Below are 12,552 nucleotides of genomic sequence, written 5' to 3'. Positions count from 1 at the left end.
TTTAACATGGAGATGAAAACAAGTTGAATAATATCATCATAACTTGTACTATCTACACTCCCCCAGTTGAATTCGACAAAGCAAAAAGGCTGGCACGCAATCATTGACACTGCTGGAGAAACGTAGTACCACATTGGCACCATGCATTAATGGGGATGGATCGATGAACATACAACATAAGCTAAGAATGGAAGGGAGACTCGGTATTAGGGGGAATATCTGGACAAAAAAAAAATGGTAGAAGGTGTGTATATCAGGATATTTAGATATAATTATGTTTACTAAAGGTGAATATTGAATTAAACAATGTCAAAGGAGCAACTCAACCAAAAACTTAAGCTGATAGTAGGTTGCAGTCCCCGGGATAGATCTGTACTTTATCACGCCCCCTCACGCAAGAGCCCTTTAGGCTTGAAGTGTGGATGCAACACAAGCCTCCCTCATACTTGGCTCTAAATATTCCACTGAGAAAGGAGGGGTGGATGAGATTCGAACTCGTGACCTTTTTGTCACGTTGGCTCTGATACCATATTAAAGGACTAACTCAACCAAAAACTTAAGTTGATGGTTGATGCCCCAAAAATAGATATGTACTCTATCAAACAATTATTTTTATTCTTCATCAACTTAATTATACTATATACTTTTGTTATGAAATTTAAGAACAAATTAGCCTCTATCTCCAGACTTTAATCTCTTCTCATGTATGCACCTATATATCAAATGCTTACAATCGATACTAGTCAGCATGTCTAGATATCCACCATATCAGCCTTAACCCCTTGGCTTCATGAAATAGACATTGAACATCCACTGTGTTTTCTTTCCTGGCGTGGTCAAGTATAATGTAATGATTTTTTAGTCCTTAGCTTAATTAGACAAAGTGCACATGACATTCTATCGTGTATGCCTTTCTCAACTATTACGAGACATATAATAGAAAGAAAATTTTTATGCTACATACTACTAGACATATAAATCCGCTAGTACTTCTGATTCTCTCCCTCCAACATTGTGAAATTATCCTAATTAAATTCACACATCTTTTTCATATTTTGATTTTCTTCTAAAACATATGTACAATTTTTTTAAAAAATAAACATTGCTCGAATAGTGCTATAATATTAACTAATCTGAAACGCAAAATATACTAGATTTCAAATAACACTTTTTAAAATTTTCACCTAGATTGTGGAATATTAGCTAGACAATTTTGACTAGCTTTCCAAATAAATTTCAACCAATTTTCCCAGTTTGATCGATAGGTCAGTTGTTTTTTTACATTACTCCACCTTTTTAGTCTTCAAACTAGTTATTAGTCCCAGGCTATGTCCCGGGTAAGAAAAATTTTCATTTATTAATATTGTACTTTGATATGATAACACTAAATACAACTTGGTCTAGTGGATAAAACTTTAGTACATGAACTTGAGGTCATGGGATCAAAACCTATATTATGCAATTTCTAATTTTTATATTGTACATGGATTACATGAACTAAAATTCTCTCGGGAGAGCGCCACGTGACACCGTTCCTCGTTTACGAACACCTTTTAAATTAATATATTAGTATAGATAAAATTTGCTAGATAGAAACCTTAATTAACTTGATTATCTTGCTCAGTTAAAATTACATGGGAAGTTTTGCCTTTAAAGTACAAGCAACATTAAAGCCTATTTAGGATGGTCCTCGTAATAATGGGAGAGTCTTATATAACTATGTGATAGACCTATAACAAAAGAAATTTAACCACCTTTACAAGAAGCATGGTTCTTATATTAATTTAGTGGTAAAACAAAGAGGTAGATTACTTTATGTCCATAAAAGTACTACACGTACAACTAAAGAATTATAGAGCAATTTCTTATTGAGAAAAATTAACATATAGTTAGAAACTTTGGTAATTGCTATCATATTTTTAGTCATGTTCAGTTTACTTACTTAATTAGCAAGGGCTAAAAAGTTTGATTACTTGTTAACACTTTTTTTTTTCCTGTTGGGATGAAAAGGTCTAGTCTTTGAAGAAGTAAAAAAAAATACCCACTTTTTGATTACTTATGAAGTTATGGATATGAGTTCTCATTCATTTGGAGTGATAAAAGGTAGAAAGGTGAAAATTGACAATTCTATATTGGAATCACCCAAAGTGAGAAGGGGAAGAGAAAGAAGTGGGACTTGTGAGGGGAAAAAAAGCTGTCAAATTAAAAAGGGTAAAAACAATCTCATCCATGAGGGACAATGATAGACATCCATTCAAGGAATTATGGTTCATCGAAAGGCTCCATCTCCTCCTCCTAAGAATTCCATCATGTGCATTATCATAATTAACATCAAAAGAAAAACAATTAGCGGCCCAACCAAAACCAAGATTACTACTCACATGTCGTGTTAAAAGGGACCCAATTATTAAATATCTCATATCCCTATTATATATATAAAAAAATAACAATAATACAATAGGTACTCTTACATTGATTGATAGAGGTGATCATGGACCGAGGCGGGCTTTGGCCAAAGTCATAGGTTGCGCTGAGCCGGGCTTTGACCAAAGTCGCGAGCTCGGTCGGGTCAAGGTTCGGGCCAAAAAAAATTCGCGCAAAAGTCCGGTATTTCGGACCGGGCTGAAATTTGGCCTATTTTTTCAAATTTAAATTGCTCGTATCACGGATTTTTTTGCCCAAAAAATCGAACGGATCGAAAAACGTACCCAAAATCAGGCCGAAGAGGGCTAATATTGATCACCTTTTATTAATTAACCTATAAAGTAAAGGAGTAATATATTAAGATATCCTCGTGTTACAAGTTATATTACCTATTATGTTTCCGTTAACCATAATAATGATGACATAATATCAAGTCAACTTTGCTGCATTATAAAAATTTCTAATGGGCCCACCAAATCTTAATTTATGCTTAGCCTTTTATAAAATAAAAAATACAGTATTACCTATTTGAAGGAGAAATTTGACAAAAATATATTGCAGTTAATTTCAATCAATTATAGATAGGAATGAAAATGAAACGTGTCTTTGTGACTTGAAAAATGATATTACAAACTTTGTCGTGTCGAATCAACTATTTGAAAGACCGATCCATTGTATCATGATATTATGCAGTGGTCAGCGGATAACTATTTGTCTTAAATATATACACTTATAAACTTGTATAGGAGTGATTTATTTAATACAAAAAGTTACCCTTTAGACCTGAGTAACCTTTTGTCCTAAATAGGTCACTTTTACTTATGTACAAGTGACTCATTTGAGCTAATAAATAATTATTCTTTGGTTAAAAATGACTCATTAGAGTAAACCATTTTGCGAAAAGTGAATGGTATAAAAATTAATTTATTATGAACTCGATACTCAATACTAATTGAAAGTTATGAAGTATTGGAGGTCGTCACGTGTAATCAATGGCGGATCATAACTAACTATTTAATAGGGGCCGAGTTGATAAAATAAAAGATCTTGTGTAAAATTTTAAAAGATAAATAAAACACTAATACGCACCTACAAAAAGCTTATAGCTAATGTAATAAATCGAAATCTCAAAGGAGCAATTTTTTAAGAAATTGTTTCCATTTATTTGTTTGACCATTATGAAATGTTCAAGAAATTGAGTAATTTTTTAAGAAATTGAAGGTATAGTTCATTAGTAACTAAATAAATTACTCCAGTAAAAAAACTAAATAATAAACCAAATTGCTTTTTTAAGTCACAAAAAAAGAGATAAACTTATATTTTATGATTGTTAGGAATGAGTTTGAGGAAATAAGAAATATTATTATAGTTAAACAAAAAAGAAAGTGTTAGAGAGAAGAAGAATAAAAGACATATAATTAATGGAAAAAAAAATCTAAATTAGGCAAATTCATATAAGCCAAAGACAAAGGGGAAGAAGAAACAAAGAAGTAAAAAAGAAAGAAGGAAAAGAAAAAGAGAAGCATTTAAAATGAAGAAAAACAAAAAAGTCCAAATGTGTTGATGCACGGTTTAGACTTGCAACCTCTAAGTCAAACTTCCTTTTACACCTTGCTTCACTACCACTGTGCCACAGTTTGTTTTGTGACATGAACTACGTAAAATTTACTTAATTTATCTTATACAGTTACGGAGGACCAAATCCCCACCCACCCCTTCTATAATTGCCCCTGCATGTAATCTAGATGTATACGTTGATATAAGGGCATGTAATTCAATTAATTTTATTAAAAAATAACAAACGAATTATACACAATGATCCGGGACTTCGCTCTGGACAACAACTTGTTAAGTATCTATTTTCAAATCAGCAATGGACGTGTACATAATAAGTGGGTCGTGCCTCTTTAAAAAAAAATGAATACATACATATAAATGCACCTAAAAAACTATGGCTTTTGCATGTCATTTTCTATCACTTCCCCCAACAAGTTTGTAAAGATTTTTATCCCAACTTTAGAATTCATATTGGTTGTAACATGGATCACCTAAGAAGGGTAAGTTGTAACAAAGAAAAAATTGATAAACTTTATAAACATGAAAAAGGAGATTATATTGAGGTAATTAAGTCACTATCTTTTCCTCTCATTTTCAGCTTTTAGGATAATTGAATGAAATTAAGCCAAATGAAGAGATGCTTGGTTTGTACGAAACTATAGATATTCACATTAGAGTTAATTAAGACACTCTTCTTTCTCTCTATAGCTCACCTCCAACTTCCCTTCAATGTATGCAAAAGATTACAACTTGTTGCATGCTAACTTAAAATAATAAACAAATTACATATACAATAATAGTAATCAAAAGAAATAAAAAATAATAACAATCAAACATGATGAACAAGTCAAGCTTGATTATTGTTGTAACACAATAATTCACACAAATATTCCATTAAACCCCCCTGATAAAATGTTATGTATTTTGGTCCTATATACAATATGAAAAATCAAATATTATATTTAGAAGTAAAAAAAAAAAAAAAATACCCCCCTCATCTATAGCACACAAATTGTAGGAAAAAAAAAGATGAACATGAAAAAAGAGAAGAATTATTTGTAAAAAAATTGGAAAAAAATTATATTCTTCCTTGTTTTAAAATAAATTCCTCTTTTTTCTTTATCTTTATCTTTTTCCCGCCTCCTTTTTTGATTAAAAATGTTGATATTTGCTTAGAAAATCTGTCCAAAAGCTTCAGCAAGCCGTTGTAAATCCTTGTTATACATATCAGAGCCATGGAAGCTTGGCATCGGTGGTGGTGGTGATGGTTGCTGATTTTGATGCCATGTTGATGAGCTTGTAAAGGGCATAATTGATGAAGTTTCTGTCTTAATTTCTCCATAAGTAGAAGTATTAGCACCATTATTAGTAGGAGTTAATAATAATGGTGTTTGTAAATACTCAGACCATTTTATCTCATCTGGGTTTGTAACATCTAACCCAATATTACTACTATTAATCTGAATGTTTTTGTTGGGTTTAACAGAAGAAGATTGATCTGTGATTGTTGCCCAAGAAAAGTTGTCGAAAAACGATCCATTGTTGTTGTTGTTGTTGTTGTTGTTATTGAGATGATCGTGCATAGTATTATTGTTACTACTTTCATGGCTTGTACTTGTGGTTGTAGCTGTTGTAGTTGTAGTAGTATTGTCGATGTTTTGATACCCATTATTTCCAAAGTCTGTGGTTGAAATGAATGGGATAATAGAAGGGATTGAGTAATGACAATGGTTGTCATATGATGTAGTAACATTATTTCTAGAAGTTGTTTGAAGGGATGAATTATTGAAGCATATAGCAGCTTGGTTGTTTTGGTGGAACCCAAATGAGCCGTATATCGAATCAGGGAAGAACTCATGGGTAGATAATTGTTGTGGTGGTGGTAGTGGTGGTGATGATAAGGTAAATGTTGTAGAATTGTTAGTATGATTGGTGGTAGCCGCGGCGGCGGTAGAGGTTGTGTTGGTGTTGGTTAGGTTAATGGTGGTGGTGGTATCATTGTTGATCATAGTAGAAAGTACTGATAATTTATCAGTTTTTCTACTGTTGTTGCTGTTGTTTGTTGTGTTGCTGCTGTTGTTGCTGGTGTTGCTAGATTTTGCTTTTTCTTCCTCAATTTCAACTTCTGATAATGGTTTGTGGGTATTTGGGTCTATACCTCTTTGCCTAAGCTTCTTTTTAAGGCAAGAATTCCACAAGTTCTTTATCTCATTGTCAGTTCTTCCTGGTAATTGTGCTGCTATTTGTGACCACCTGCCAAAAAAATCCCAAAACTTTAGTATAAACAACAAACAATTAACAACATAAGATCATACTAATCATCATTCATTTATATTGCAAATAGAGTAAAAAAAAAATATACTTGTTCCCAAGAACAGCATGAAGTTCAACAATCAAATTCTCTTCCTCTTGTGAAAATGCTCCTCTCTTTAAATCAGGTCTTAAGTAGTTAATCCACCTTAATCTGCAACTCTTTCCACATCTTTGCAGACCTGCACCAATTATTTTTTTTTTAAAACTTCAATAAAGTTCATCAAAGTACATGTGATTTATCTTTATGGGTATGCATTGTTATAATTAGACAATGATCATTGAACATAAAGAAAAGATTTTAAAATGTAAATAGTATTGCCTCTGATAGTCAGAGGCAATACTATTATTATTCTGTTCCGTTGCTTTCAATTACGCAACGGAACAGAAAAGAAAAAGGAAAAATAGAAAAAAAAAAAAAAAAAAAAAAAATTGCGCACCAGCAAGTTTAGGCACAGAGCTCCAACAGCCATGGCCATATTGAGTAATATGTCTAAGAAGTTTTTCATCTTCTTCAGGAGACCAAAGACCTTTTCTTAACTTCTGCTTGTAACAGCAAGAATGTCTTCCCATTATGGGTTGTTTGTTGTGTTTTTTTTGGGGGAAATTTTGTATGAATCACCTAAGAAAAGTTTGTATGTTTCTTTGAATTTTTTATCTTTTTCTGTGCAATGCTGTTGTTGTTTATGTGTTCAAGGAGTTGTCACCAAATGATTTGGTGAAATGTCTGTTTGAGAAAAAAAAAAAAAAATGTGATGTTGTTGTGGTGTGGCTTGTGTTGTGGGTGGTAGTGTGAAGAGTGTCAGCTTGCAGCAAACAAATGAAGGTTGAGGCTCTCTATGAAATGGACTAATAAGGAGGTGAAAAAGGAGGTGAAGGAGTTTTTTTTTTCTTTTTTTTTGTTTTGGGAGAGAGAGAATTATGACAAGGAAGAGTTGAGAAAATGAAGTGGCAGCTGGTAGGGAATCTTGGTTTATAGAAGGGAGCTTCAAGGGAGGAAAAGTCACATCTCTATAAGATGATTGAACTAATTTTTTTAAAGCTTAATATACATATACTTTCTCCGTTTTGCAATATATGCAACACTTGTACTTTTCACATATGTCAATGCAAAATTTTGAGGACATATATCTCTAATTTTGTATTTGCAAAAATTGTAAATAATACATCTTAAGACGAATCTAACAAGATTCCACATGACTATATATTTTTTATTCATGTATAAATTATAAATGATGGTCAAAGTGAAATTTGTAAATACTCCCTCCGTCCCAAAATATAGTTTCCATTTTCCTTTTTTCACGGTAATTTATGCAAGTAGAATATAAGTGGGATAATAAAGATTTTTTGTTTATTTAAATAAATGTTGTATGGGAAAAAATGATTTTATGAGAGAGAATGGAGAATAATTTGTGAAAGAGCATTAATTGTAACATTTTGGTTGAATAAATAAAGGAAAAAACAAATTTCAAGAAGCAAATAAATGATGAGACATGGTTTTTCTAGACAAATTACGAAAAAATGTGGAACTTAATATGAAAATGGGAACTATATTTTGAGACGAAGGGAGTAGTATAAAAAGTAAAAGTGTTACATGAAACGGAGGAAGAATATAAGTTTTTTTTTTAATGTAGTGAGACTCAGCCGAGATCCTACTATCAGGTTAGTCCGGTGCTAGCTAAGTCCAAACACTTCACACAATTTGGATATTATATTTTCATGGTAATGTAGTGCTTAAGTTAATACCATACTGTTAAGGAACTCCTCAATCGAAATGAAGCCAAATCTCAATTTCTTCTCTCCCAATCTGTAAACCGTCTAAGAGCAACAAGTTTTTTTTGTCTAGGATCGAACCCAAGACCTCCACATGAGAAAGGTGGTGTATATACCAATTGAGATAGAAGCTTTTGGTACTAGTATATGAATATTCGACAATTTAACTAACTCCATGCCTTTTTTTTTCTTCTGAATTTCGACAAATTTATCAAGCTAAGAATGTGCTATTCACAATTGTGTAACTATATTTTCTATAATGTTGATGTTAACAGTTTTTTTCTCAATAATTTTGTTAGTAATGCTATCTTCATCTCTAAATTACAAGCTATCATTAATACTTGTCTCTATTTCTTTTCCTAGAACTTATAAGCATTCAACAACTTTTTATGTCCTTTTGTTTTTGAAAGAAATTTGTTATGTCCTTTTCATCGCTCCTTCACACTATGTTAACGAGTTAGATCCTTTGAAAGTACGGGAGATACCTTGTAATCATATACTTCCTCTGTTTCTAAATAAGGGCCTGTTCTCTTCGGCATAAAACAGCTGAACTGAACTGAACTGAACTGAACTGAACTTATCAAAGCTGAACTGAACTGAACTGAACTTATCGGAGCTGAACTGAACTGAACTGAACTTATCAGAGCTGAACTGAACTGAACTGAACTGAACTGAACTGAACTGAATTGAATTGAATTGAATGAATTGAATTATATTACATTGAAATAAATTGAATGTAATAAATATATAAATAATATTTTAAACAATAATAATATGAAATTAAATAATAATTATAATGATAAGTAATAATATGAATAATAATAAAGTTGATTTTGAATATTTTAAATGATAGTTATAAATAAATAATATTAATAATCATAAATTAATAATAATAATTAATGATAGTAATGATAATTAATAATAATTATTTTATATTATTTGTATTAATATATTAATACTTGACGATGATATATAATAACAATAATATCTAAGAAGTAAATTAATATTACTATTTTAATTTATATTTAATAACTTAAAAATATTTAGTAATAAAAATAATGATTGCGTTGGACCGCGAAAATTATACAATAAACCGTCTTGACGCGATTTGATTGGTTTATGGGCTAAAAAAAGTGGGTTTATTTGTGCTTTGACCTAAACCATGTTCCTCCTAATAATAATAGTAATAATAATTAGTAAAGCTACAATAAAAAAAAATATAGAAACAATAATAATAATAATACTTAATAGTAATGATATATATTTAAATAATAATAATAATAATAGTAATTAGTAAAATAAATTATATCAACATAATAATAATAATATTTAACAAAATGGTTATAAAAGAATAGAGCTGAACTGAACTGAACTAACTGATCTGAACTGAACTGAACTGAACTGAACTTATTGGAGCTGAACTGAACTGAACTGAACTTATTGGAGCTGAACTGAACTGAACTGAACTTATTAGAGCTGAACTGAACTGAACTGAACTGAAAATAAGCTGGGGAGAACAGGCCCTAAGTGCAACACTTCTTGTTTTCACGTTTGCCAATGCATTATTTTAACCATTAATATCTTCAATTATCAATAAGTAAAAATTATAAAAAGTTGATATTAAAAAAATTCACATTCAGACGAATCTAACAAGATCCCACATGACTATGTTTTTTCCTAAAATGTAAATCACGAAAGCTAATTAAAATTTAAACTGTGAATAGTAAACACTATGCAAATGTTGCACTTATTTTGAAACGGAGGAAGTATTTTATATTGTAAGTAAAGATGGTAAGGAGAAGATCATGTTGTACTGGCACTTTACACCTTGACGAGAATGAATTAGGGTCTGTTCTCCCCAACTTATTTTCAGTTCAATTCAACTCTGGACAATACTTTTACTCTCACATATCACTATTCATTTCAGTTCAGTTCAATTCAGCTGTTTTATGCCGAAGAGAACAGGCCCTTAGCTAGTTAATTAGACCGTTGAAAGTGTGAAGAAAGCCATCAAATAATTCACATCCATAAAGAACCTGATAAAATATGATTTCATGACTTTAAGGTAATACGACACTTCTTAGTTCTTACACCTTAACCAAACCAATGAATTACTTGTATTTGTACTTCCTCTGTTTTTTTCGTAGAAACAATTTATATTTTATTTAGATGCAATATTTTCTTTATTAGTAAAAGTTTTGGGACAATTTGACAATTTTATCCTTACTTTATCTACTCTACATGCAAAAAATCATGGACACTTTGGATAAATTTTACTCTCTTCTTTCCTTAATATATGTACCGAAAAGAAATTTATCGCAAGTTATGAAAAAAAAAAACGGAGATAGTATTAGTTAATGGTATATTATATCATTATATTTTCAGAAAATATAAATAGTATATGATCATACCTGGGTCAGTTGACATATACTGTATAAAATAAATTATTTTTACTCAATTTGAGAGTCTGCTTTTTTTTCTTAAAATTTTCTTGGTTATTTGAGAAAAAGGGTGGAGAGCTGCACTAATATGACTTGCACAAGTCTTATCAAAGGTTTGAAATTTAATGAGTGGGGTAGCCCTGCCTTTTGTGGGGGCAGGATTTCTAATTTTTATTTACTGCAAGTTAAGGATTAGCTATAATTTTTTTTTTTTTAGAGACAGATAATGTCCTCTTGGGATCATCAATCTGTACAGATTTATTGGTGACCCAGATTTTGCAAGTCCCTACATGCAACACTGCAACAGTGAATTCTTTATTCCATCAGCCACAACTGTTTTTTTTTTTAAAAGAATAATTAAGAAGACAAAAGGTATAGCATGACTAGCAAGGTATGTATAAAAGGATGAGGAGCTAGCTCATGTGGTAGAGCACTTCCCTCTGATCCTTGAGGTCAGGGGTTCGATCCTTACCCCCAGCATTACGTTGGGGTATTTCCTAAACATGCTTTGCATGCTTTACCAGCCAATGTGCTGGTAGTTCCTACAAGGCTAGTAGCCTTGGTAGGGGTTAGCCCTTGGGTTGACTTAATTTCCCAATCAAAATAATAAAAAAAAGCAAGGTATGTATAAAATATTACTCCATCCGTTTTATAATATAAGGAGCTTGTTTGGTTGACAAAATAAATCATGGGAAGTGCAAATTCCTAGAAAATAGAAGTATATGAAGTTGTTTGGTTGGCAAAATCATGGGAATTTGCACTTCTTAGGAAGTTCTACTTCCTCCAAAATGGAGGAAGTTACTTACCTAGGTCCCCCTAGGTCATTATCAACCAAACATAATTTTACATTTCCTAGGAATTTCAAATACATGGAAAAAATAACTTCTTAGAAAGTATGGCTTCCTATATACAACCAAACAAGGTCATACTTATGTTGGTGTTTTAAATTTTTTTTTTTTATTAATTTATCTGGACTAAATTATCCTCGCCATCTACAAAATCTTTTCAAAATATCCCTACTTTTCTCTTAAAGTATGTGACCCCAATTATTATTATTTTACACAATTCCGAGAAATATTTATTATCTTTTGATTTTGTTTAAAGGAAAACGAAAATAGAGACCTAGTTTCAATCATAATATAATTTGATTAAAAAACGGTTTGCGCTTCGCGCCCCAACCCCCTTAACTAATAGATGTTTAGATACCTGCAACGGAAAAAGGAGAAAGAGACGATGGCAACGCGCCTCATACAAGAGGGAAGGGGTACGAACCAATGTTATCAGGATCGGGATCCTACTTTGGATCGTAGGGGTTGGTAGAATCGAATCGGTGGGATCGAATCGTAGGATCGTAAGATCCTACGATTCGGTGAAATAGAGATAATTATACTAAAATATGGTGAGAACATCATGTTAAAATTTACACATAGTAATAATGAACTTTTTAATTAGCAAATGATGATAGTTTTTCAATAGTATAAGATTGGAGTAACATGCGACCAAAATCTAATAGGAGAAATATAATATGTGAAATTACTTTATGATTTTTATACGGTAGGATCGGATCGTAGAGTCGTAGGATCGTAGAATCGTGTTAAGATCCTACCATGTGATTTTTTTTGGTTGGGCAGGATCGAAAGATCCTACAAAATTAAGATCGTACGTAGGATCGGGATCGGTGAGGTCCTCCAGGATCGTAAAATCGTAGAATCGTAAGATCTGGATCGGGATTTTAACAACAATGGTACGAACAGCCTTGTACGTACGCTGCCCACGCGAAGAAGTTCTTCTCTAATTCCAGTCAAGCCACCATTCTTCAGTGATGAGCTCTAGCGAAAAAATTTTATGTGTTTTTCTCAGAGATAAAGCACTTTATTATACATTTTTTTTAAAAAAATTCTACTACTCATTCTATTTTTCTTAATTCCCGTGAAAAATAAGAAGTGAGCACTATATTATGGGACGAAAGGAGTGTTCTTCATTGTTTCTTTTTTTTTTGGCCTGTTTTTTTTCAATCTACTCATTATTACTTTTTTATTTTATTTTT

The 12,552-nt window shown here is 31.6% G+C and overlaps 1 protein-coding gene across 1 annotated transcript; it reads right to left on the bottom strand.

Moving 5' to 3' along the window:
• Positions 1–4,626: 4,626 nt before the first annotated feature.
• On the bottom strand, positions 4,627–7,257 carry LOC104890610 (transcription factor MYB61). The gene is made up of 3 exons (XM_010676157.4): positions 6,732–7,257; positions 6,344–6,473; positions 4,627–6,234 (listed from the first exon to the last, which is right to left on the bottom strand). Exons 1-3 carry the CDS (start codon positions 6,862–6,864, stop codon positions 5,154–5,156), a joined length of 1,344 nt encoding a protein of 447 aa, XP_010674459.2. The 5' UTR covers positions 6,865–7,257; the 3' UTR covers positions 4,627–5,153.
• Positions 7,258–12,552: the final 5,295 nt, after the last annotated feature.

Source organism: Beta vulgaris, chromosome 4 (genome assembly GCF_026745355.1).
Source record: "Beta vulgaris subsp. vulgaris cultivar EL10 chromosome 4, EL10.2, whole genome shotgun sequence".
Taxonomy (NCBI): Eukaryota; Viridiplantae; Streptophyta; class Magnoliopsida; order Caryophyllales; family Amaranthaceae; genus Beta; species Beta vulgaris.
Note: the sequence above shows the minus strand (reverse complement) of the source record. Positions and strands in the feature narration are given on the sequence as shown.

Coding starts and splice junctions, on each gene's coding strand:
- LOC104890610 (XM_010676157.4), bottom strand. CDS start 6,864: ATGGGAAGACATTCTTGCTGTTACAAGCAGAAGTTAAGAAAAGGTCTT. Junction 6,474..6,731: donor CTCTGTGCCTAAACTTGCTG/GTGCGCAATTTT, acceptor TAATTGGTGCAG/GTCTGCAAAGATGTGGAAAG. Junction 6,235..6,343: donor CATGCTGTTCTTGGGAACAA/GTATATTTTTTT, acceptor TTTTTTTGGCAG/GTGGTCACAAATAGCAGCAC.